At 41.1% G+C, this 27,374-nt stretch overlaps 1 protein-coding gene across 1 annotated transcript in view; it reads right to left on the bottom strand.

Moving 5' to 3' along the window:
* PRKDC (protein kinase, DNA-activated, catalytic subunit) overlaps nucleotides 1-27,374 on the bottom strand; it is a 4,917,417-nt gene that overhangs the window by 2,180,498 nt on the left and 2,709,545 nt on the right. Inside the window, exon 34 of the mRNA XM_044065724.1 lies at nucleotides 2,422-2,589. Within this exon, the coding sequence (XP_043921659.1) occupies nucleotides 2,422-2,589 (168 nt within the window). The remainder of the gene's footprint in view (nucleotides 1-2,421; nucleotides 2,590-27,374) is intronic.

Genomic DNA, 27,374 nt, shown 5'->3' with positions numbered 1-27,374 from the left:
TTTACTTTTCCCCTGCAGGTTTTTAAAAAGTTCTGCAGATTGTTTGCCAAACAAGATGTTATGGTCTAATGGGGCGTCCAGAATTTTGGATGTGAAATCTTCTGGGAGTGGTTGGAGGCGAAGCTAAGAGTATCTGCGGAGAATAAAAGCAGAAGTTGTAGACCTAGCTGAGGCCTCTGCAGCATCATAAATGTACCTAATGGAATGTTTGGCTACCTGAGAAGCCAGGGACTATTTAGATGCTATTTCAGTTTTGGTAGGGCAGTCAGGGGTTGCAGCCAAGAGATTGGAAGCTTGTGAAACTAGGTCCATGGCATATTTTATCATGTGTGTTTGGTAACTGATAGCTCGGAAGGCCAGGGTTGAGGTGGTACACTTTTTCCCCAATCCTGTCCATGCTTTTGCTATCCTTATCAGTGGGCAGAAGAGATGCTGAAGGAATGAGTCTAGCTTGCTTGTTAGGGGAGACAGCAATTACTCCAGGGTCTGTCAAGTGAGGCTTAACTAAGAATTGTTGGCCATCAGGCACTTTGTAGAACCTGTCCGGTCTCCTAGGAGCAGGCTGTTGTGAGTCTGGATTCTTGGACGCAGAGGTAAAAGCATCCAGATAGGCAGATAGATAGGTAAGACAGGTAGGATGGCTGATGGGGAGGGTAATTCCGCTTGAAGCAGTTCAAAGTACCTCCTCTGGGTGTCAGTCATCTGGGTAGTGTCTCATTTGAAGTATTCTTTCATCTTTGTAATTGTTTTGCCAAAGGTGATATCTTCTAGTGGTGAGTCCAATTCAATGGATTCCTCATCTAGGGAATAGTATTCCAGAGGGGAGTCAATTTGTGAGGCATAAGAAATAGACTCATCAGAAGATGAGTAGTAAAGTTCTAAATCCTCCTTTCCTTCTTGGGTAGTAGGCAAGGGAAGAGAAGTGGCAGAGGCAGGCCTAGGACTAAGCACTGGAATAGTGGTGGGGAAGAGGTTGTGGGCCTAAGAGCCATCAAGGCCTGCAACAAGGAAGATGGTACATGACTGCCAGTCAGACTCCTGCAGGGGTAGGAGTCAGATGTTTGTTTTTTTGTTTTCACTTAGAAGGTGTAGGTCTGGGAGAAGGCCTGGGTTCTGGAGCCTGGGCTTCAGGTAATGGCGTCTCGGTCAGTCATCCAACTGTTTCTGGTTCTCCCTCGACACTGGTAGGGACGTACGTCTGTGTGGTCTCCTAGGAAATGCAGGTCTTTACTTCTGAAGCGGCTTCCTCGGTGGGAGCCGTCGAAGTAGACGTTTCTATCAGACGTCCTTCAACCCCTAGATTGGAAGATGGCGGAGAGGCAACAGAGGTAGGTCTGGAAACTTTGGTCTTTGTCTGTGGTGGTTCAGTCAGAATGGCCGATTCGGGATCCATCCTGTGCACATGTTTTTTGACTCAATAGTACTCTAAATATAAGTTGAGGGCATCCAGATGGCTACAAAGGGTCTTCAGAAGAAAAGACTGGCAAATGGAACAAGCAGTATGGTTGTGTTCCTACCCTAGACAAAAGACGCAATGGTCGTGTGTATCTTTATGCGGTATTTGCCCTTCTTAGCTGACATCTGCTAACGATAACTACAGCTAACCAAGCTTAAGCAAAAGATACGGAAAAATTCCTCAAGAGGGTACTTAGCTTTTTAGAAGTCTTCGAGTATAGGAGCAAAGCGATTGATGTGACATCGTCTGCGGCTGAAAAGTTCATAGGGCTGTGCGTGCAGACATCACATTTAAGGTCCCTGGTTTACAGCCCTAAGTGTGACGTCCCACGCACCTACAGCAACCAGGCATAAGTTTTTGTACAGGTGCCGATGTTTGAGTCGCCTGAGACAGGGATGCAACACAGGAATAGAAGAACATCTTAATTTCGGCCTCTTCCCACTAACATGCCCTTTTTTCTTGTTCTGTATATTTTTAGATTGCCAAGTCTGTTAACCAGTTATTACCACCACTTTGCATTTCTCATCATCTCTACCAAAACATTTTGCAGTAGAGTCAAACGCTTTACTAAGATCCATGCTTCTAAGCCAGTTATGTCTCTGTATTATCTTCTACTAGCAGATGTACTACTTAGCAGCCAAACAAATGATGTAAATGGAAAAATGTACATGCAGCAAACCAGCATCTCAGTCCTACAAATACATGTAATATAACCCATTGTGGAGTATAGTCTGAGGCACACTAAACTGTAACTTTATTATAGCACAGCATCACCAAATACAGGTTCTCTCTTCTAAGGAGATTTCTTGCAAAAATAATTAATTTACAAATTTTGTGCACTTGTGTGTTCTGCAACATTTTAAGTTTCCAGTATCTTAAAGTTAGAGCTTTGTAACCATTTTCTTTTGAACATCTAAAAAACATACCTTTTGTGCACATTTAATCAAATAATGCCACATTAATACCTTCTTTAAGCAGTCTGCATAGTTGTTATACTTCAGTGTTCCCTTGGGAAACTCGTCTGACTTCATAGGGAAATTGAAGGCAACAAGCTGATCAAGAGCATTCTTCAGGTTTTTTAGTGCATCATCAGGGAGATTTGTGAAGAAAGGCAATATAATCACAGCATGGCTCTAAAAACAGAAAGAGAAGAAAAATGCACATCATTCACAGCAGAGGTACCTTACTAGAACTTGTTTTAAGAGATAGACTTAATAATATACAAATCATCTTAACATAATGCCCCGTTTTTCAGAGTTTTGCAACCACAAGACTTGCACCAATTTTGAAGGAGTACAGAGTACATATTTAATGAACAGAGAGCAGGCATTCTTGTCTTTTGTAAGAATACCAACCTTCTCTTGTAATACTAACCTTCTTCAAAAACAGTCAGTTATTTTATGGTTCAAAAGTTGACCTACACACACACACACACAAAAGTTGGCCTTATACTAGACAATGTGTGTGTAGCCAGTCCTTTGGTGTATAAGAGATACCCCAGAAATGGCTATGGCCTCTCATCTATTTGTCCAAGGTCAGTAAAAACACTAATGATGGAAATCATGCTCTCAAATATGGCTGGAGACATGAAGAGGGAGGCTAAAGGGGAGTTACCCAGTGGTGACTGTTGTAAAGGTCTACTGCTGAAGTGAGGGACCTACTTCTGTCCCTGACACTGTCTAGTCCAACCTTTTTTCCCTCCCCAAGACAGTTGCTTGTTATGAAACTGCTTTTAATATTTTTATTGTTAATGTTTTGTTTACCTGCTAAAAAAAATGAAGTCTTAGACTAGTATTTTAAAGAAGACTTTGGGATTGCAGGATGAACCCATTATTAGACGGACTACATCATTTTCCTCTTGCCTATAACCTCAAAAATGGCTCCTACACAGAGGTTCCAAAGGAGTTTTTTATTATGCTGGGAGGAGCATTACACAACTGACCTTTCATGTCATCAAGGAAAGGCAGGATGTACAGTAAGAAATGTCTGCTAAGAAAAGAACCAACAGCAGCATTCTGAGAACATGTGACCTAGGATGTGATAACCACACTTTTAACATGTTTACCATTCTTTTTTACAGCATAAAATAACTGAGTAATCTTTTCTTACAGGGAGACATGCAGGATACCCTGTGCTAAATTCTATATTAGCTTGAAAATATTCCTCCAGAAATATACCACATGCATCTGGTAACGGATTCCCCAAATACTAACAGTGGCTAGTGTGTGCACTTTCTTAAACTTATCACAGTATGCTTTCCATAATATACATGGCACGTTATCAAAGGCTTTGTCTAACAGTGGAAACCAAAGATGTTTCCATGTAAATTAAAGCTAGGTTCCCAAAAGGGTTCTTCTACAAAAGTTGCATCTGAACACATCAGTGCCTCTCATTTTTAATGCTGAGGCATTAGAACTCAGTTTCCAGAGGTGCACCAAAAACATCTTGGAAGACCTCAACTCCTGGGGGATTAGCAGAAGGCCCTAGTTGTGCCTTGCCTAACAAACTCAAATACCTTTTCTTGGTAAGGGGCAACTTCTGAAGACCTACAAAAAAATGTTCCTTTACAGTCTCAAAGTGACATCTTCATTTGGGGAGGTGTGCGTGCACATTGCCTTATCTCTGATCTCACTCTTCTCACCCTTATACTTTCCCCCATCATTTTGCACCATTCGTCATCTGTGGCAGCTGTCAATTGTCCTTGCCACCCCCCCCCCCCCAAGTGCTATATCTATCTATATAATCTATATATATATATATATATATATATATTATAATTCTCTCTCAATACTATTGCTCGTTTCCTATTACAGCTGAACCTGGGTCTGGGATACACTGCAGAGAATTTCAGATAGTTCTGCTTTACTGACCCCCGCTTTTCACAATGGTAGCATAAGTGACAAACATGGACAAGTTGTCCCAGACATCCTTCAGTATTATTATTGAGTAATGTATAACTGCAATGCTGAATAATCTGCAGAATCAGAATTTTTATCTGTACTGATTGTTACAGACTACATATTGCTCTCATTGTAGGATGTTTATTGGTCGGACTAAGAGATGGAATGAGCAATGTGATCAATCAATTAGGTAATCCATGTAATGGAAAACTTTTCTTGATGTAGCTGCAGTTTTAATGTGTTGAATTTACACCTGTATGCGGTTTTGTGACCACTGTTACCTACCAATTAATCTGCATGTGCTGACTTTCAATTAGCAACTGTAATCAATCTTGTATGCTGTACTGTCCCTGTGTTATTACCTTGTGGTCCTATACCTCTGCAATCTGTACATCCCTTATGTAGTATCTCTTTGCAGACTTATTCTTTATATTAATGGTGCATTACCTTGGGCACCAGAATTTCTAACAGGAACTCTACCCGGCTGAAATTCACGTGAGACTCTTGTATCACTACAAGAAAGAAACACACTGCTGAAATGTGCCTATGTAAAATTTGTCTCCTGTGATTTTTGCAGTGGTAGTCTTGCACTGTTCCTATCACACTCTTGAGAGTTTCCCTTAACTACTTATTGTTAAACATACTTTCAAACTGAATTTGATTTGCTATCTGCTGTCACAGGGTTTTTCTTCCTGAAACTTTCTTAAATGGGGCACCATTCTTCTGTGACATGTCCCCCTCCATTCCCATTGTGTGATGAACACCCCCATCCTTGTAATTTCTGTTGCAGTATTTTTCCCTTCTTTCTCTGCAGAACACTTCTGCTTCATGGTGAGGTCCTTCTGATTTTTTATCCATTGTTAAAAAAATACAGAGCAAAAATAAACCTGATAACATTCACTTTCTACTTGTCAGAACTCAGATGCCAGGATGTCTGCTGGTCTGCACATGTGCAGCCTGACTCCTGCTAGTAAGGGAGATGCAGCTCACTTCACTCCCCCACGGCCCTTTTATCTCCTCTCTTACACAGTTGCTACTCCTCAACTATTCCTTCCCTACTCCACATCTCTTCTTAAAGCAGCACTCAACCCAAGCTCATTCTCATCATTTAACAAGTATTTCTTTTGCAGCCCCATTTCCAGTAATATACTGGATTCTTCAAAAGCCTTTCACCTTTAGTCAATATCCTAAAAGCTGCACTAAAAACTCATTCTCTACCTCATATCTCTCATCTCACCCATTACACTGAGTGCACTTAGTGTATTTACCTCAAATAAAAAACCTACACCAGGGGTGTCCAACCTTGTGGCTTGCCGGGGCCGCATCAAGTGAAGAGAAATGGTCTTGGGGCTGCATATAAAATATATCATATAGTTAACACTTTTGCTGCCGTGGGAGACCAAAGTCGACCTCCTGGCGGTACTGTAGGTGCATTTGAACAATGAATAAATGTAATAAATGCCTAATATTTGCCTTAGAATTCTAATTCTCATTCTAATTCTCTAATTAACAGTTAACTCTAGCATCTTAGTTAATATTTTTTTTTTTTTTAACAAATAAACAGATATTCACTACAGCACTAGCAATTCTCACTTGGAAAACCACTCATCAGTCCAACTACGTAAAATGCCAACATTACCAGTCCTACAATACTATAATCCACAAAAATAAGCCAACAAATTTGCAATAAAGTAAAGAATTCACATTACTAACTTAATAAAACAATTCTGAATAAGCTACAAAAGGGTCTCACCCAAACAAATAACTGGTGCCAGAAACATGGCCTCAAGCTAAATGCCAAACACTGCATCATCATCCCCTTTGAGGAGAGTGATGACCCCACAAATTATCACATTAATAACAATGTTGTAAGCACACAATCAGTCGTGAGGTGCTTGGGCACCCAGATTGATAGAAACCTGACCTTTGACCACCACATTTGTCTCCGTTGTATGGGAGGATTTTTACATGGCCCACTTCATTAGTAAGGGTACCTCATCCAGGGACAAAGAGGTCATAACATCCCTGTATTCTTCCTTTACAAGAGCCATTATTGAGTGCAATGCCCCTTTTGGCATGTGCCTCAGCAAAACATCCTGCCAAAAGAAAGACTACAACCATTTCTGACAAAAAAGATCAAAGGACTAAGTTCACTTAGTTATCCAAACAGACTACAAAGCTTCTTGCTTTCCTCTGTCTCTCATTGCCCCCTATAAATTTCATCACTGGCTTGCTTACCAGGCTAAGAAATATCCTGCCTTAAGAGACTTCCTCTACCCAGAAATACTGGTTATAATTAAAATGCTCACTACAAAGAATACAGCCTTCACTGCAACATAAACAAGCCACTTCGTACGGACAGGTTTTTGACACAAAAACCTTCAACTTCTATAAAAAGCTCCTCTCATTATCAGACAATGTAGTTCAACAACACAACTGGACGGACAGCCATAAATGTACTCCTTGAGTAAGTAGCATAGCCTTCATCAAACCAGATGGAAAATCCCCATACTAACCTTTCCTAGTTGGATGGGTAAGATCTAATATTGGTTACTCAAGTCTACTTGACCAAGAAGAGGGGCCTATTTAAGAATTCTATTTGACAAAATATATTCAGTATACATATTAAATCTCTCTCTCTTACACACACAAAAAAGCTCCTACTTGTAAAATAAGCAACCTCAGTAATCACATGACACAATGAATGAAATTGTCTGGAAGTCAAAATATCTGAAAAATATCTGAAAAAAAATCATAATAGAGATGGATTCATCCATGCAATTTCCCGCCATCAATAAATCAACAAACAACTGCTCAACAAAAAGTAAATCAATAAGAAAACCATAAACTCTTTAAGACCATACTACATACTGGAGTAAACGTATAACTTCCCTCCAATATAAAGCCATTTCACAGTCAGACATTTTAATTTGTGCTTAAGTTATTCACACACTGACAGTTTTCTGAGCTGTAATGCTGACCTTCGCTTCTGAAAAAAACAAATTCCAAGACTTTGTCAATAGCTCAAAGTGCAGAGATGATTATTTTTTATGTATTTATTTATTTTTGGAAAACATCTTTAAAACTGATAAATTGATTACACACATACCCTCTTAACCTTGAAACATCAAAAATCTGGACAAAGCCCATGAAAAATAGGTACAAATCTGTACGCTGTTTAACAAAATTTGCATACATAATTATGTAACCCTGCCCACTCCAGTGGAATTGTGGGATACCAACTTTCGTGCAAACTAAAGAACAGACAACCAAAATATGGCACCAGAGTCCCCCTGCAGCCATTCCAATGCCCCATTACCTGGCTATTTTGCCGTATTTACCATAAACATTAATGTGGGCATACTGCTTCACTTCTACAATGATTATTTGGATTTTATTTTTACACTTTACAGCACAATGCACAAACACAGACACATAGACATCTGTTAAACAAAGCAATATTGTCTCACAATGAAAATAGACTAGGCATTAAAACTTCTCTGCCCTTGAAAAGTACAGTTTTGTACCTACCATAAATGTAGATGTTCGAAGATCCACATTGCTGCAGTCCTTACACTTGGGGTAGTCCGCTGTCCTCGAATATCAAAGTATAAGGCTGGCGTTGACTGACATCAGGGCGTCAGGGTACAAATATATCCTCAGTCTTTTCTTGCCCCAGATGTCAGAAGACCCTAAAAATAAAGGTCAAAACCAAAAGACAGCAAACAAACAACCAACCATCCTAGCACTAAAAATATGTACAATATATACAATATACATCATATTGACAACCCAACCCACACAACCGCCTCTAACTACAGAGGGAAGGAGGGAGGGACTGCAGCAATGTGGATCTTGAACATCTACATTTATGGTAGGTACAAAACTGTACTATGTTCTTCATCTCACATTGCTGCAGTCCTTACACTTGGGTAGAATCCCAAAGCAGAGGTAAGGGAGGATGGCCAAACTATAAGGAAGCAGGAGCTGCCAAAATGCCCTGCAAAACAGCAGTGGCAAAACCAGCCCTGGATTTAGAGTAAAGTGGTAGGTGATAATGCCTAGAGAAAGTATGCACTGAACTCCAAGTAGCTGCCTCCAAAATATCCTTAGTTGCCACCCCCTCAAAAGCTGTCAAGTGGCAGTAGCCCTAGTGGAATGAGGCCTAATCCCAGCTGGAATCTCCTTGCCATGATGGGAATAACAGAAAGCAATGCAAAACCCAATCCACTTAGAAATAGTTTGTTTTGACACAGGCTTGCCCTGAGAACCCAAAGCAAAAGAAACAAATAACTGCTGAGACTGCCTGAACCCTTTAGTTCTGTCCAAATAATATGCCTGTGTACATCTAAAGTGTGCAAAATCTTTTCCCCTTTATTTTGGGGATTTGCATAAAAAGTAGGCAAATGAATAGTTTGGTTTAAAGCCACACTAGAAACCACTTTAGGCATAAAGGAAGGATTAAAGATACCCTATCCTTATGGAAAATTAAGAAAGGCTCAACCGCCATAAGGGCCTGCAACTCAGAAACCCTTCTTGCAGAGGTAATAGCCAACAAGAAAGCAGTCTTCCATGATAAAAACTTTAATTCAGTAGTAGCTGCAGGCTCAAAGGTTGTAGAGTGAGTTTCTCCAACACAAAATTGAGATCCCAAGCAGGAGTAGGAGCTCTTGGGGGTCTTATATTCTTTGCCCCTCTAAGAAATTGCTTGAACAAAGGATGAGAAAACAATGGTAGGTCACAATCATAGTGAGCCGAAATTGCTGCAGCATGAACCTTAATAGAAGAGGAGGACAAACCTTTGTCCAGTAACTCAGTAAGATATTGAAGAGCCACACTTAAATTAGGCTCAGAAACATCAAAATCCTTTGCTGCACTCCAAAATAAAAATCTCTTCCATTTATCTGCGTACACTTTCCTTGTACTAGGCCTTCTAGCTTCCAAAATAACATTCAAAACTTGCTGTGGAAGTGAAGGCCCACTATGGTTCAAAACAGAATATGCCAGGCTGTTAGGTGCAGAGAGTGAAGCTTGACATTGAGCAAATGACTGTCCTCCTGAGACAACAGGTGTGGAATCGAAGGCAAAGGCCATGGAGGCTTCCGTACCAGGCTTCTCAGTAATGGGTACCAATGCTGTCGAGGCCAATCTGGAGCTATCAAAATCATCCTTGGCTTGTCTTGTCTGGCCTTTAGTAGTACCTTTGGGAGGAGAGGCAGAGGCGGAAAGGCATACACATGAAGATTGCTCCAATTGAAAGAAAGAGCATCCACTTTCCAAGCTGTGGGATGAAACCTTTTGTGCAAAACTTTGGCAGCTGGTGGTTTAGTGGAGAAGCGAACAGATCTATGTCTGGAGTTCCCCATGACACTGTCAATTTCTGAAACACATGAGGATCCAATTTCCACTCGTGGGGATCCATAATTTGTCTGCTCAACACATCTGCTAAGGAGTTCTGTGCTCGGAAGAAACTTTGCCTGAAGATTTAGCTGTAAACTGAGAGCAGTCTCCCACAAAATCATTGCTTGCCTGCATAGAGGATAAGAATGTGTTCCGCTTGCTTGTTGATGTACCACATGACAGTTGTGTTGTCTGTTAGAATCAACACCTGCCCTGGAAGAAGTAAATCCTTGAAAGCTATTAATGCAAACTGGACTGCTAACATCTCTTTCAAGTTGATATGTAGATGTTGTAGTCTGGCAGGCCACTTGTCTTGTACCCACTTTCCATTCAGATGAGCTCCCCAAGCTTTGTCTGAGGCATCTGTCGTTAGAATCTGACTCGCCTCTGGCGGGTCACAGAGAGTCCCTTGTTTAGGTGACATTCCTGAGCCCACCACAACAATTCCTTTTGAATGCAAGGTATTATTTGAATGACAGTGTCCAAATCCTGGCAGTGCTGTGTCCATACATTTTGAGATACCATTGTAGCTTCCTCATATGCAGTTTGGCATTGGGAAGCACCAGAATAGATGCCATGAACCCCAAGGCTTGAAGGACTGTCCTTGCAGTCAGCCTGGACTGATGAGACAACTGATGAAAGTAAAGGGAAAGATTCTTTTGTTTGTCCGGGGTCAAAAGGCCATCTGGGATGCTGTATTCAGTCTCACACCCAGAAAGCACATGTCCTGAGAGGGTACTAGACTGGACTTTATTTCGTTCACAGAATACCCCAGGCATCTTAGCACTGCTATCACATAATCCAAATGATGAAGAAGCTCGTCCCTTCCTTGAGCCAGAATCAGGCAATCGTCCAAATAAGGATAGATCTGTATTCCTTTTAACCTGAGGAAAGCTATCACTGGAGCCAGAACTTTCGTGAACACTCTGGGCACAGTAGATGAGCCAAAGGGCAATGCAGAGAACTGATAATGAGAAGTCCCAGCTCAGCAGATACTTCCTGCAACTCAGTCTGATAGGAACATGAAGATAAGCCTCCTTGAGATCCAAAGTTACCATCCAATGATCTTTGCCCAGCAGAGGTAAAAGCTGCTGTAACGTCAACATTTTGAACTTGGGAATGTCCAGATAAGTGTTGAGGATAGATAAGTCCAAAATTGGTCTCCACGTGTTCCCTTTCTTTGGTACTAGGAACAGGCGAGAATAAAATCCTCGGCCCACTTCTGGCATAGGGATATTTGGAGTAACAGAGAAATTTGCTTGTGAGCCTCTATTCTTTGTTGAGGAGGAACGTCTGGCATGCCTTTGAAAGGAGGCAAGGTATGGAAATAAAACCTGTAACCGTGGTGTATGATATCCAATACCCATCTGTCTTGGGTAATTAAACTCCAATTTTCTTTGAAAAGTGCCAACCTTCCTCCCAAAGGTGCTGCCAGGCGAGAAGGCTCTGGCAGCTGAAAAGTCATTGGGTCTGTTTAAGGACTGACCCCTGCCCTCACCGAAGACTGTGCAGGAGAACTCCCTGTTCTAGGCCTGAAAGAGCCCTGAGCTCTGCCCTACCACGTCTAGATCTACCCCTAGACTGGGAATCATAAGAAGGATCGTCCACCCCTTAGTAGGCCAATTTCTACTAAACTTTGGAGGCTGAACCTGCAAAAATCTTTAACAGTCTGCATAGACTTAGCCTTGTCTTCCATTTTCTTTAAAAGTGCCTCAACAGGAGAACCAAACAACACATCAGATTGTAAAGGAGCATCTAAAATCCTTGTTTTAACATGGTCAGATAAATTCTGATCCCTCAGCCAGGCGTGCCTAGAACTGACAGTGGCAGCCACCCTAGATGAGGCCTGTACAGCAACAAAACCACATTGCAAAGAATGCTTACCCACCTGTTCAGAAACATGTACTAAATCTTGTAACTCTTTACAATCAATACCTTAGCATCAACCTTAGACTTCAATTGTGAAAGGAGATAGTTTTGGTATTTCAACATGTGAAACTGACAATTCAAAGCCCTCATAGCTAGAGTGGAAGAAGTATAAACTTTCTTTCCCCATCTATCCAAGGCCCTGGCCTCTTTATCTGTAGGAACAGTTCTTGACAACAGAAGCCTTAACACCTTTAGGCCCCTGACTAACAGTTTCTGGGTCTGCCCTAGGACTCTTAAAAGATACTTATGAGCTTCAGGCACCCTGTAATACCTATCCGGTTTAACAGGAGCAGGAGGCAAAGAATCAGGATTAAGAGAAGCCTCTGTAAAACATCTTCCACTACATCCAAAACAGGAGGTATAGCCAAAGGCCTATGCTGGGGTAAAAACAAAATTCCCTAAGCCTTTTCCTGGAATCAGAGAAGTCCTGACCTTCCCACTTAAAATGCTCCCTCATGGAATGAAGAGTTTCTGAAAAGAAAAATCCTCAGGAGGAGAAGCAGAAGGAGTAGAATCATCCACATCAGAATCAGAATAAGGGAATACTCCTGCAAGTCTTCAGAGACTCTGAAACATCGAAGCCTGCTCAAAACTCCTAGCTCAGGCTCCACCCTAGGTCTCTTATCAGGAGGGCAAAGAACCCCTAATCAAAGTAATCAAATCTTCTGCCATTTTAAGCATATGCTTCTTGGGCACAGTCCCTGAAGAACTAGGGGTGACACCAACTGAAGCTAAACCTGGCCTGCCTCTGGGAGAAGCCCTGGAAACAGAAGGAGAGGGCCTAACCACCCTAGGAAGGGAGGGAGTATAGTAACCTGAGAAGCCCCATCAGCCTGACCTGCCTCCTGAGAGGCCACATCCTGCAATAACAAAGTCTCTCCCTGAGATCCCAAAGAAACCTCCGGTGGAACCACCGCTCCACCGACACCTCTATTCTTCAGCCTAGGCTTAACTGCTTTGTCCTTGGGCATTTTATAAGACTAACTTGGCACAATCTAACCTTCTCTTTATAGTGCTATTGAATCTAGCACAATCAGGCCCTAAACAAGGAATACACAAAGTATGATAGTCTCTATTATCTGTTTCCCACAAGAAATACAATTATTCACTTTTCTGACATCCGGTAAACCACTGAGGCAAGAAAAACCAAAATATTCCCCAGCGGGTACTAGCCAACTTTGACTCGGTCTGAAACTCCGAAATCGAAAAACAATGCTGCTTCTGCATCGGACCATGCGGCAAAAGACTGAGGATATGGCGTCGGTCATGCGCATTTGTACCCTGGCGTCCTGATGTCAGTCAAATGCGCCTTGACCGTGATATTCGGGCCGACCGAGGACAGCGGACTACCCCAAGTGTAAGGACTGCAGCAATGTGAGATGAAGAACATCTCACATTCATTAGAATAGCACTGAAACCTACACCACAACCAAAGAAAATGCATTTGGCCCAGTGGTGGATAAAGATTACCTTTGGGTTGTTTTCAAATCATTGGCCCCTTGCACACAAAACAAGAAACATACATGTGTTCTTTGATACACATTCCTGACTTTAGTAAATTATATTCCTTGTATAATACATCACACGTGTTAGAGCACATTTTAAATTTATTGTTTTAACATTTTCAGTAGGCAATGAAACGAAATGCATGAAGCAGTAATGGCAAAACTGCCCAATTTAGAACATTTCCATCATAAAAGTCCATTTCCACACACACACACACACACACACACACACAATACATATAAAAATAGAATGACAGTAGTGTAAGGCATAGGCATCTTGCACTGCTTCTTACACTTATTTTCAATTTAAGTTTTTTTTGGGAGGGACAAAAGGCAAAAAAACAGGGACACATTTTAAACATTGCTTGTATAATTTTGGAAAGTTGCTAGAATAAAATGTTGTGTTACTACCATGCATTTCACTAGCAAATCTTGAATACAGGACTCTGTGCACTAGTCAGAGCAACATACCACTATGCCAAATCAGCAGATTGTTTCCCAAAAGACAGGAAAAATGAAACTTGCCCCAAATTAGGTACAGTTTTCAAATACTGATCTTATAGACTTAGAAAATTGCTAGAATAAAAGGTTTTTGTTACTATTTATTTTCTGAAGAATATGAAGTCTGAAATTCAAATGCTTGTCATTAATCAATAAATTCAACCTTCAGTGATTTGTCACAAACCTCCTGAAACCACAGATTTTATGAGGAACAGAACAAACATTTCACAAGTGGTGGTGGCTAGGAACATTAGGCTCTTTTTACTCTCTACCCGTGGTACAGGGTTTGAGCCCGAGTACCTCTAGCCACCAGGTGTATTATAAAGGACATCCAGTGCATGCAATGGTTTGTTTTTAAGAAGTATTAGGGCTCAGATAAGTAAAGGTATACAAACTATTATGATGTCTTAATTTTGGAAGAAATATCAGTGGCCATTTGAAAGTATTCTTACATAGTGTGACTATAGGTAAAGCTGTGAATTAATCTTTGAGGGCGGTCACTGCAAAAATAGTTTCTTCTTCTATACAATAACTCCAAGATCTGATTACAGTATTTGAGTGGTGTGCAGAGACCACAGGTTTTCACATGGAAGTGATCTCCCACTCCCCCAATCAAATACCTTTTTTATATCTTTTTCTTTGCAATGGGCATTGAGCAGGGTGAGGGAGGGCAGTGCAGCTGTACCCAAAATAGCAGCGCAGAGGAACAGAGAACAGCTTAGCATGTCTGTAGAGGCCTGCACAGTCAGGACGAGGGATTAACCTAAAGATCTATTAACTGGCAGCTCTACATTTGGTACAAATTTGCATTTGTCCTAAGCATGCTTCCAAGGTAAGGGAAGTAACTACTGCAGTATCTAATACCTACTGAGGAGACCATTATTCTTCTGTATATATGAGAAATGGAGGGCTAGCTTAATTTTCCAATCAGAAAGCTTATTATTACCTGCACAAGTTAAGCTGTTGGTGATAAGCTGGTTTTGGTGAAGTGGAAAAATGTTTTTGATTTAAACTGCATCAGTGGTCATCACTTCTACTTTAAAGATATGATGGCTAGATTAGCACATTGCAGACATGCCTCATCAATGTTAGTCAGACTTCATTCATTTATTCTCTCACTGACTCACTCACAGTGTGATTATTGAACAAGCTGGATCATATCTGGGATACACCACACACACACACACACACACACACACACACACACACACACACACACACACACTCTCTTACCTGAGTCCCCGAGCTGATGTTAGGATTTCCCTGTTAACGAAACAAGTTAAGTCTCAAATGCAGAAACAAGTACTGTAAAGCTTTCACAGCTAGTACCAAATGCCAAATAGTGCTGTTATTCAACCAAAATGAGTTAAGTCCCAAATGCATGCTGCTGAACAAACGAGTGCTGTAAAGCTTTCACGGAATCACGGCTGTTATTAAGTCCCAAATGCCAACAGTGCTGTTGATAAATGAGTGCAGATTTCCATGCTGTAAAGCTTTCCCAGCTGTTATTCAATGAGTGCTGCTGTTGCTGTGAAAGCAGGTTTCTAGCTCACTTGCATTTGCAGATGGAAGCTCAGTTCCGACTGGCTGATGGCCCTGACAGAGCTGATGTCATCACACACGTGATGACGACAGCTCCGAAAGTGCCTAAATTCGAAAATGGGAAAAAACATTAAGAAAAAAATCGGAATTGAAGGGGTGCCACTCGGGAATCATGGCATCCCTTCATTTGGACCTCAAAACTCTGTAAAAACCGAGTAAATCGGTATGGTTGGGAAGTCTGATTACACACCCAGAAACACAGAAAAGTTATTGTGATAAGTAAACCACAGACTGCTGCAAGAAATCAAAATCACATTAGGACTCTATGCTTACGTCTGAGAACCAGTGAAGCATACTTGTCAATTCCAAAACAATTAAAGTAGCTTAATAAGAAGGTTATTTGCAAGGTTACATGGCAGTTTATATTGGAAATAAGCAGAGATATGAAAAAGGCTCTTTCTCATAATTATGCTGAAAAGTCTTCAAAGGTAAATACAACCTTCTAATTTAGTATGGAACCATATCTCTTAACCTTAGAGCAAGAAATCTGGACAAAGCAAAAAATAAAAGTGGGACACAGGCCCAAAAATAGTTATGCATCACAGACACCATTGAAACAACTGTAGCTGCAAACATTATACATCACTTATAATCTTTCTATCCTATCATTGTCAGTTAAGCATTATATGGCTCATTCAGCCCTGCCTTCTTTTACAACAAAGAAAACCATGCTTTGAAATGACAAATACATTAAAAATAATAAATAAAACACATTGCATCAACATCCTGCAACTTTCTACCTGCAAACAACCACAGACCTTTCACTGAAACTAGGGCTGCTTATTTCCCCAGAATGACAGTTCTCCCTAATTAAGTATAATGGTATACAAATCTACCAGGATCTGGACTACCTGAAATTAAATTAAGGCTGTAAATTGCAAGTGCACTTTGTTTAATTAAATTATATTTCTAAGCCCACTTACTATATTTTTTCAGCAACATCCCAATATCCATTTCCAGGTCACTTTACAAGACATTGGCAGTGGAAGACTTGGCATCCTTCAGAACCCCACAGGCCCACACTAATACAGCTAGCATTGTCCATTAAATGTAAATATCCATCCACTGTTTATGTCAAGAAGCTATGTCTTACAAAATCTACTTTTGGCATGCCTAGTACCCAAGTATCAGGTTTTGAAACAAAAACATACATTCTCCACAGTCCGTAAGTCTTTGTCTTTAATCATCTACTGTTGCAGCACTTCCAACACATAAGCACACACATACACTAAAATCCCCACCATTTAAAAATTATATTGTGCCCACCTGATTTGCCAGTACTGATGATCCACCAAAGCTATGCTTACTGTTGTCCAATGTGCCACTGCTTAGAACCTACCAATGACAAAACAGTACTGAGCGCTGTTTTGTTTGTCAGAAAAAAACAATACAACTTTATATGCTACAGTCCCACATAGTCAATCTACTAATGACCCATTAACCCTAGGCTGCTGTCTCATTCATACTCCCTGGAACTGCATTACCTCGGATGACTACTTTTATTTCTTAAGCAAAAAAAGACACAAATTGGAAGATGAGGCAAAAATCCAGACATTCTTCTAAAATCCATACAGTTGAGAGGTATTATTGCATATTTAATACAACACTCTCCGTCAGAAAAGCCGCAATTTAATGAAAGTTTACTTTTAATGTACGATATATTTGTGAGCTAACTTGTTTGTGTTCAGTAGGTAGACTGATTGTCATTAGCCTCTTTGTGCATGTGTCTCTCTCCGTCATGCACACACATATACATACAAACACACACACACACACTTTTTCTACTCTCACGCACACAAACATTCTGCTTTCATGCATGGACTCACTCACTCAGTACTTGCTTATTAGCACAGGTAAGTGCTGTACCTTTCAAAGACAACGGCGGCAAATCCATACACGAGTCCCTCTTCAGTGAGAAGACACAGTGATTCTTTGGTGCAAAATAATGGCATAAACAAAGTGACCCTTTTTTGATGCAAAAACAAAACTATAAGGGTGCTTTGGCACATGCTCACACTGACGTTAGAGTTACAGGTCATGGGAGCAAAAAATACAACACAAAAAAAAAAAAAAAGAGTGTTTTGGGGCATGTGTATATCGATGTTGCAATTAGAGGTTCAGGGCCATGTGGAAGAGCTCTGAGGGCCGCATGTGGCCCCTGCAGGTTGGACACATCTGACCTACACCTAAACTTAAAATAATCTAACTAGCATTTCACTCTCCATACATTTACCTTAAGTCCTTCTAACAAGGCAGTTTTCTAGATTGTGTATTCATACACATCCACACTGAGTAAAACTCATACTACTATTAATGCCCCCCACAAAAAGCACTTAAATATTACATACCCAAGCCTCAAACTCTTCAGTTTTCTTAGTACAGTTTTCTAACTGCCCCCTGACATAGCTAATCATCTAAACTACAACACTCCCACCATGGTGAAAGATGACACCATTTACACACTAATTATCACGCCCTTCAACAGCTCTTCATACTAGGTACAAACATTGATTTTTTTTTCATCTTCCTTACATTCCATGCAGCATAAACTCTTTACACAGAACAAAATCAAAATATATCATACCCGCTCCCCCACCTTACTACAAATCCAATGTGATCACATCCATCAGTCCCCTTTCTAATTATATATAACCATCCCCATACTTACTACAAACATCACACAACTCATATCCATATATTGGTAACTAAACCTACTGTCTCACAATATTCGCCACCAACCCTTTTAAGCCCAAGACTCTAAACTTTAGCACAAGACTTACCACACTTATTAATTCTGTCCTTATCCACAGCTATCTTGAAACAAACCCTGGCCTCCATCAGGTCCTACCCAATAACCACCCACTGTGTCCTACTAGAAAAGGACATCCCACCCTTTAAAAACACATTTCTAAATGCTATTATAAAAAATAAACTAGAGTAGACTCTTATCAGATATCCAGAACTCAGCACATATAACTGAGTCCCGAGTTAAAAATGATAAGCTCAAACTTGTCAGCATATCCCCTGATACAATTATATTTTTGATGCTCACCTAGAGACTAACAAGAAAGTGACACTTTCACATACTTTGCTTACACTGGCAATGACTAGTAACTGAACTTACCCTTATAGCAAAAGGATCAAGGTAGATCCTGTTGTAGCCTACCTTCTACCACTCAGCAACTGCAATAAGTTCAAACCTCCAAACATCCAAATTCTAATTACAAAACCATCTAACAGCACTATCATAGGGGAATTAAATATCACTCTCCTAGGCCAAGTCAAAACAACCATCCTATATCACTTAATCACAGAATCATTTTGTTCTCTCCATACATGCTGAAAGAAACTCCCATCCCAATATAATTGCCTGACACCTAAAATCAATGGCTTATCCAAAAACAGAGCACTCTTCACAAACACAATTAATCCCAACATTGCAACCTACTACTCTACCTGCAAATATAACACTTCCCCATAATCAACTACCATATCAAAGCCAGAAAATACCACAGGGGCAACCAATAAATTATAACCTCTACTCAACCTCCTAGACGCTGTTTGGAAAACAATGGAAAGTATCCCCCTCCCCCCACCAGAAAAAAAATTCATACTCCTAGGAAACCTTGTTAAGGCCACAAGCCATCACAAAACTATTCATCTTCAGTCTACCAAAAAACACAAAATCAACAACCAAACACCGTTCTGGAATCTAGTGAATCAAATAACAGGTTGCACTGCCTAGAAAGGCCCTCTAAAAGAAAACTCAATTCCTTCCTATATCAGGTTATCAATCACTAACTTCCTCACCTTAGAAGATTTTCACATCATCCCCTCCACTACTACTACATGGCACCCTCCTCATACAACCCTCATGAACAACTTCATGCCTCCATTTTATTTCAAAGTCACCCAAATCAAATGAGAATGTCAAACTAATTGATCACTAAACTTTGACGCTCCTACTGGTGCCCAACAGCCTACACCACTGGTTTATCCTACTATACAAAAGTCATCTAACTCCTGCTTCTAAAAATCTTTTAAAACTTGTTTTATCTAAAAACAGCATGCAAAATCTTTGGAAACGAGCCAAAAATCAAACCAGTTCCTTCCAACCTATCTCCACCCTTCTACATTAGGAAAAGTATTTGACAAAATAATTATTCTCAACTCTCTGAATACTTGCAAACCACTGTGTTCCAATGCCCACCAATATTGCTTTTGAACCTGATGAAGCACCATGACAGTCTTATACACCCTCTCAAGATAGGTATCTATAAAACATGGACAAAGGCTGCCTTTACAGGTGCTGGCATTACACCTGGAAGATCACATTTTCCTCCTTAATTAACTCCTTTACCCAGGCTTGAGTTAGCAGCCAAGCTGCAGACTGGTTTAGAAACTTCCAAATAGGAATTTTCCCAATCAAAATGGAAACCTGGACACCCCCCCTTCAACTCCCTCTCTGTAAAGGAGTATCTTGGGGATCCATCCTCTTACCAGTCTTATTGTCTTTATTCAACAATCTTCAACAATCTTCCTGCTGACTTAACACTTCTTCCAATCATGCATGTAGGGCCACATGGTGTTCTACAGATCCAGCCCACCATACAAAATAAAGTACAACTTGAGGATTTCAGTCACCAATTTTATTGGTTAGCTAATGGAAGCTCAACCTTAATACTGAAAAAAACTTGAATTTAAGAATCCAAAATAAATTATCCTCCATACATACCCTCTCAACTTCTTAGGGCAAATCTGGACACAGCCATGAATAATGGGGGGGGGGGGGACAAAGGCCCAAAAATAAGGACAGTTTTTGAATATTGCTCTTAAAAACTTAAAAAGATAATAGAATAACAGATTTTCCATTAGCATAAATGTTCTTTACAGTGTGACGTATGAAACTCGAGGAGTTTTTTTTTAAACTTCCATCCTTAATGATTTGGCAATCATTTGCTAGAAAATCAAAAAATTATGAGGAAAAGACCAAAAATATGAGGCAAAAATCTGCATAGTTGAGAGGTATGCTTCCATACTCCAGAATCAGAACGTACTTTCCTGGACTAACCTCGTCTTAAAAACATCAAACATTTCAGATATTTACAAATCTGGCTGGAACACCACTTATAGCACCATGTAGAAACAGCAAAAAGCAAACTGAATGTTGTAATTAAATCAAAAGGTGCTTCAACAAAGTATTAGTTTAAGGGAGTGCACACTTGTGCAATCATTGTATTGTACATTTTTATTTTATTTATATTTTTTCCCCAAAGAGATTTGTTTGTTTTTCAATTGAACTGTAGAGGTTATAGGTCACATTAAAGGTGGAAAAAATTCTGAAATGATTTATTGTGGTCTCATTTTTTATATCACAAAAACCTGCCATTTTAACAGGAGCGTGTAAACTTTTTATATCTACTGTGTGTATATATATATATATATATATATATATATATATATATATATATATACATACACACACACACACACACACATATATATATATATATATATATATATATATATATGCATCTCGCACTATTGCACAAAATCCTACCTAACAAAAACAACCGAACACACTTCAGAGAAAGTGCTTTTTACCGAAAAAGCACTTTCGCTAAACTGTGCAAAAAATAAATAAATAAAATTAAACTAAAACAAAAAAATTAAATATATATGTATATATATATATATACACACACACATACTACCCATGTTTACGCAGGGGGCAAGCCCTCCTGCACCCCCCTAACTTTTATATTCTCACTCCAAGATCGCACTACAGTAGGGAAAAGTGAATATTCCGTTATCCCCACTGTACTACATCCTCAGCAATGACCATTCCCCCACGTTTTTCTTTTCTTTTTTTTTTTAGCACACTTTCACAAAAGTGCTTTTTCGGTGAAAAGCACTTTCGCAAAAGTGTGCTTGGCCGTTTCACATTCGGTGAAACGGACATTCGATGAACAGTACAGATCCCATATATAAATAAATCAACTCACAAACTAAAACATATAAAACAGTAAGGAATAAGAGATGAGCGCTTTCGGGTACTAACACCCTTCTTCAGATCTAATAACATACATAATGCTCTATTTAAATATACAATCAACCAACAGTCATGAATTAAGTTCAAGACTATTATGTTCATCTGACCATATGTCATTCCACGGTGGTGCAGCGGTAGCATTGTTACCTCATAGTAAGAGGCTCTCCCGTTTGATTCTTGGGTTGGGAGTGCCTTCTGTGTGGAGTCTGCATGTCCTCCCCGCGGTCGTGTGGGCGTTCTAAAGACATGTGTTGAATGGGCATGCCTTCGTTGAAGGTTGGGCGTCGGGCTGGCAACCATAAAAACCAACTGCCAATCATTAGCGGACCGGAGTTCCGTTGTGGCGACCCCTGACCAGGAAAAGCCAAAAGACAAACAAACAAACATGTTAATCTGACCATATATCTCATTTCCTCTCTGCTTTTACTGGCTTGTGTGAGTAATCACAAAATCATCATTTTTGAAATTCCTCCCCTTCAACTATTTAAATTTATTGACCATCCTACTGTATTCCATAGTACCAGAATACAAAAGTGACCACTCCCTTTCAATCGATCTTGCTGTTTTAAAAATAGTAACTCTCCACTAAACCTTAACTTTTTAAACAGGTAAAACTTAAGTTACCTACTTTCACATCTAACTTCTCTAGTGCACACTGCAGTGTGCATTTTTTTTAATCTTATCTTTAAGCATCCCTGTGACTAGCACTTGCTCTAACACCTGCTGGAAAGCACTAGGAAGCATTAAACTGATACAAGCACTCAACTCTCCTTGTTAAAAAAGAGAAATTAATCGTAGGCACTAAACAGCCTATAATTGCAAAGTACCTTGCTAAGGTAAGGGAAAACAGCTCCTGTACTTTACAAAAAAAGAAAAAGCACTAAACCAGGCATGTCAAAGGGTCAGCTTCCGGTGATTTCTCCTGTCCACCTGGTGAATCTGGCCATACTGGGGCAATGCAGCAATTGCCTCATGTACAGACAACCCTCTCCTCTTACCACCCAACAGTACAACCTGTGAGAGATGCACTTACATAGCCAAAATAGAAGCAAATCTCTCTCCAACCAAGATTGTGCTAGACAGTCAAGAAGAGAAGGTTAACACCCACACTACACCTCAAGCAACACACAGCCCTTCTAAACCCACACCACCAACACCCACATATAGCAACACTAAATCCACATATGCAGAGGCCCTTAACTGTAACCTGCCCAAGCAACAAGGAACTCTGAAGCTGAAACGCAAACAAACACCAATCACAACCGAAGTGTCACATAGCTCACAACACCAGTGTGCCACCCAGCAACAGCCCCTAGGGCAAGACAATGTACCTAACACTTCAGTCATAGGTGACTCTATAGTCCGGCACACTGATGTCCCACTCACCAGGTTGAACAAGGAGAAAATTACAGTCAGCTGCCTGTCGGGTGCCAGGATCCGCCACATAACGCATGCACTCAAGTCATTCCACAGCAAGTACAAATAGGACTGTCATTGTCCATGTTGGAGTGAATGACTTGAGATGTACCTCCCTGGACTACATAAAGAGAGACAAGGAAGAGCTCTCAGATCATGTGGCCCAGGCAGGTATGACCCTAGCCCTGAATAGCAACCTGCCTTTGCCCAGAATTATACCACAATATGAGGACAAAATGATTGACTTCAACAACTGGCTAAGCTTCGGGTGTCATTCAAAGGAGATCCAGTATCTGTCTGCCTGGGACGACATGATCGACAGACCACGATGCTTTGCCAGAGATGGTCTGCACCTGTCACCCCTGGAATTCAGGTTATTGGCTAAGGCTCTTGCCACCCCTATAGTGCCTTTTTTTGGGCAAAGTTCAAAGGACAAAACCACCACCGTAACAGGTACAAGCATGCAAAATCTGAAAGTAATGCTACTCAATGCTAGAAGTCTAAACCTCAAAATGCACTCTCTCGAAGCACTCCTAAAAATGGAGAACATCGATATCTGTGCAGTAACTGAGACCTGGTTCAAGGCTCCAGCGAGCACCCCTGCAATACCAGGCTACAACTCTTACCACACTTTTCGCCCACCAAACCAGGACCGAAACACTAAAGATGGAGTGTCAATATTCACCAAAGACATTCACACCACCAGGCTAGTTGCCCAACACAATGCATCTGAAATTCTCCAAGTGCAACTAACACTAGGAAAGACTGCAATCTAAATTGTAGCTTGCTACAGATCCCCCAAAATGCCCCAAGATTCTCACTACACCTTTCTAAACATACTGGAAAATATTAAGATAGAACCAAACACCCTAATACTGGGTGATTTTAACTACCCTGCCATTAACTGGGAAAACTACTCGTCTACCAACACCTTTGCCCAACGGTTCTTGGAATTCATAAATTCCAACACTCTGGATGAACTAATCCATAGTCCCACCTGGGGCTCCAATATCCTAGATCTGGTCATTACCAACATGGGAAATCGATGCTCCACACCTATGGTCACCCCCTCGTTAGTCAGGTCTGACCATAAGCTAATCACCCTTAACATCCACATCCCACCCCCACCCCCCAAGTAAGGAAACCTCCATAAAAAACTTCTCCAAAGCCAACTTCATGCTACTCAAGTCAGAAGTGACAAACGTCATGACACCCATGCAAACAGGAACTGAAAGTTCCACTGCTGAATCCTACACTAAGGCACTGTATGAGCACATCCACTCATGCATGAATCATGCCATCCCAAATAGAACCAAGATACTGTCATCCAAAAAAAAGGAAGCCAATCTGGTAGTCCCCTGCCATAAACAAACTTTACAACAAAAGGAAGAAACTGTTGCAGAAAAGAAGAAAATCCCAGGATGCAAAAAACTCCCTTACCAGCCCCTCAGTAAGAAACTGAGATCCCTCATAAAATCCTCCAAAGCTAGTTACGAAAATAAAATTGCCAAAGATTCCAAAGACAACCACAAGGCATTCTATAACTATGTCAAGAATCTAAATGTCAATGCTCAGACCTGCTCTAAGCTAAAACAGAATGGCATTAAATATACTGATCCCAAGGATATTGCCAATATCCTGGCAGATCGATTCAGTGCCAACTTCACCCCCCTCTCACCCCCTAAATGGCCCATCTCAATACCGGAAGATTGCCAAATTCCGGTAATAACGGCCACACAGGTAAAAAAAAACTCACTCTCCAAAGCTATGAATACAGCATCCATGGGACCAAATGGCATCCCGGGCTGTGTACTACATGAACTACAATATGAACTGGCACCTCACCTAAGTGTCATGTTTAATCATAGCCTCACCTCAGGTTATGTGCCCACTGAGAGGCGCAGAGCTACAGTTATCCCACTCCACAAGGGGGAATCCATCTTGGATCCTGGAAACTACAGTCCCATCAATCTGACGAGCCTTATCTGCAAGGCCATGGAGCGTATTGTCATGGAACTTATAAACAAAGACATTGGCAACCTTCAAACACTGGACCCCACCCAGTTTGGGTTTGTGAAGGGCCGATCTCGTCTCCTGAACCAGACTGACTTCTTTGAATCAGTCTCCAGAGCCACGGACAAGGGTAAGGTGGTTCACACAGCTTATCTAGACCTTGCCAAGGCCTTTGACACCATCCCCTATTCTGGAATCATAGATAAACTTACTAAGCTGGGCATTAATCCCTACATCACCCAATGGATTGCTAACTGGCTTACTGATAGAACCCACACTGTAAAAGTAGCCGACTCCAAATCCAGCTCCAGACAAGTGACAAGTGGAGTACCTCAGGGTTCAGTCCTGGGACTGCTATTGTTTGGCATCTACTTCTCTGAAGTACAGGCCAACACTAAGGGACTCTGGCTAACATAGTTCACAGATGACTGCAAAGTGGGAGCCATTATTGAATCCCCAAATGATGTGGATACTCTACAAAAGGGCCTTACAGAAACAGATGCTTGGTGCCAGAGCCATTGGCTCAAGTTCAATGCCAAGAAATGTATAGTTATCCCCTCTGGGAAAAAACATGTACCCGTAAATTACCATATAGGTGGTAATACACTAACACCGAAAGTGTGATAAGGGACTTATGGACACAGGTGGATAGTGGTCTCACCTTTGATAACCACATCGCCACAACACTCAAGAAATCCTTCTATGTGGCACACATCACTAAGGGCTTTTCATCCAGAAAAAAGGAGGTCATTGTCCCACTGTACTCATCCCTCATTAGACCCATTATAGAATACAACACCCCGTTTGGTATGTACCTCTCAAGACATCTGCAACAACTGGAAAGGCCACAGAAATACCTCACTAAAAGAATCACAGGCCTAAAGCAGATGTCCTACGCTGTCCGCCTTAAAAAACTCCAGCTATACTCTGTCGCATATCGTCTACTCAGAGGCCATCTCTGCTTAACATACAAGGCCATGTCAAACCCAGAGCTGTTGGATATGCTACACTTAAAGAAATCCCAATCCCTCAGAGCCACATGCTCCAGGGATCTAAACCTTGTCATCACAATAAACAAAACATGCTGGAGGGATAGGGTCCTGACCCAGAGACTCCCCAGACTCTGGAATAGATTGCCCATACATGTCAGAGTGCCTCTTTGGCCCTCTTCAAAAGGAACCTTGACGATTGGATGGGAGAAAGGAAATTCACCCCGAGGATCACGTCAGTCGCCCTGCTAGACAGGGGTCCATGGAAGTAAATAGTGTGGGAAGAAATATCCAGGGAATTGTTATGGCTAGGCTTGTATAGGCCCTAGGGCTGATAGCCTAGTACCAACCTATGATTGTATATTTAAATAGAACATTGATAGCACAGATGGAGACTTCTGTTGCAGAGTACCTTTCTCCAAACTCCACCCTCTCTCCAGTACAGTAGTTTACCACCATCTTACCTTGACATTCTAGTCCACTGCACCAAGACTGCCAGCTGGCCTACAGTAGTAACCATGAGATGTAGAAGAGTAAGCCAGCAATCTGGGACTACTACTCAATTAGGTTTGGCTAGACTGGGTACAGGAAAGCTATGTCCCTCCATCTCCCCCCCCCCCCCGCGTTATATCTGAGAGGCCACTGCAAGCCATGAAGGCTATGGCTATAGGCATCTTTCTGTTCCTTTTCCATAGGCAAAAACAATGCCAAAACACAACAAACTGCATAGCCCAGCTTCTGTTCCTAATACTAGTCTTCACCAGGGCCCCAAGAACAGCCTGCCTTTCCCACCAGCACATCATACTTCTCTCCCCTTGCACAGAGCTGAGCAGGGAAGACCTCATCCGTCCTCCCTCCCCCACCATCTCCTACAAGTACCCAAGTCAGAATACAAATCCTGACTGCCTGGGCTGCAGTCAGGGCTTTATCCCTCCATGCCTCACAGCTGGCTCTCATGATGAGCTGTGCAGTCATGGTACATACCTCTGTTAACTACCGTTTCTTCTTCAAAGCCTTCTCAGACAGACAGAAAGGCACTACACTCAATGTGCACCAGCACTGGTTTTGCATAGAACAGACAGGATTTAGCCAAGTTCAACAAACCATTAGCAGGGCAACTCAAAACAAAGTCAAAACATGGAAATGATGTTCACACTAAATGCTTGGTAAAAGTGTGGGTGACAAATAATGCAGCTACTGTACTGGATGGCAAATCTCAGAAACAAATCTCAGAAACAAAACAGCCAAGGGGGATACTGGACTGAAAGGATGGTGATCAATAGACCATTGCAGACTCATGTCCTAACCAGGCTGACTCAGTCTAGTTAAAATTTATTTTACTTGCCTGCCTCTGTCAAAGAAAACAAAATCTTCAGTTTGTCTGAAATGGTAAGTATACTGACCAAACCTCCCAACTGTACCGAATTACTCGGTAATAAACGAGTTTTGGGGTCCAAATAATGGAGTGCCATGATTCCAGAGTGGCACCCCTTAATTTCCAATTTCTTCCAACTCTATTTTTGGATTTTCTTTCGTTCGCGCTTCTGAGCTGATGTCATCACGTGTGTGATGACATCAGCTCTGGGAGCCTGTCAGAATTGAGCTAGTGAG

Source organism: Protopterus annectens, chromosome 3.part0 (assembly GCF_019279795.1).
Source record: "Protopterus annectens isolate FY-2018-M chromosome 3.part0, PAN1.0, whole genome shotgun sequence".
Taxonomy (NCBI): Eukaryota; Metazoa; Chordata; order Ceratodontiformes; family Protopteridae; genus Protopterus; species Protopterus annectens.
Note: the sequence above shows the minus strand (reverse complement) of the source record. Positions and strands in the feature narration are given on the sequence as shown.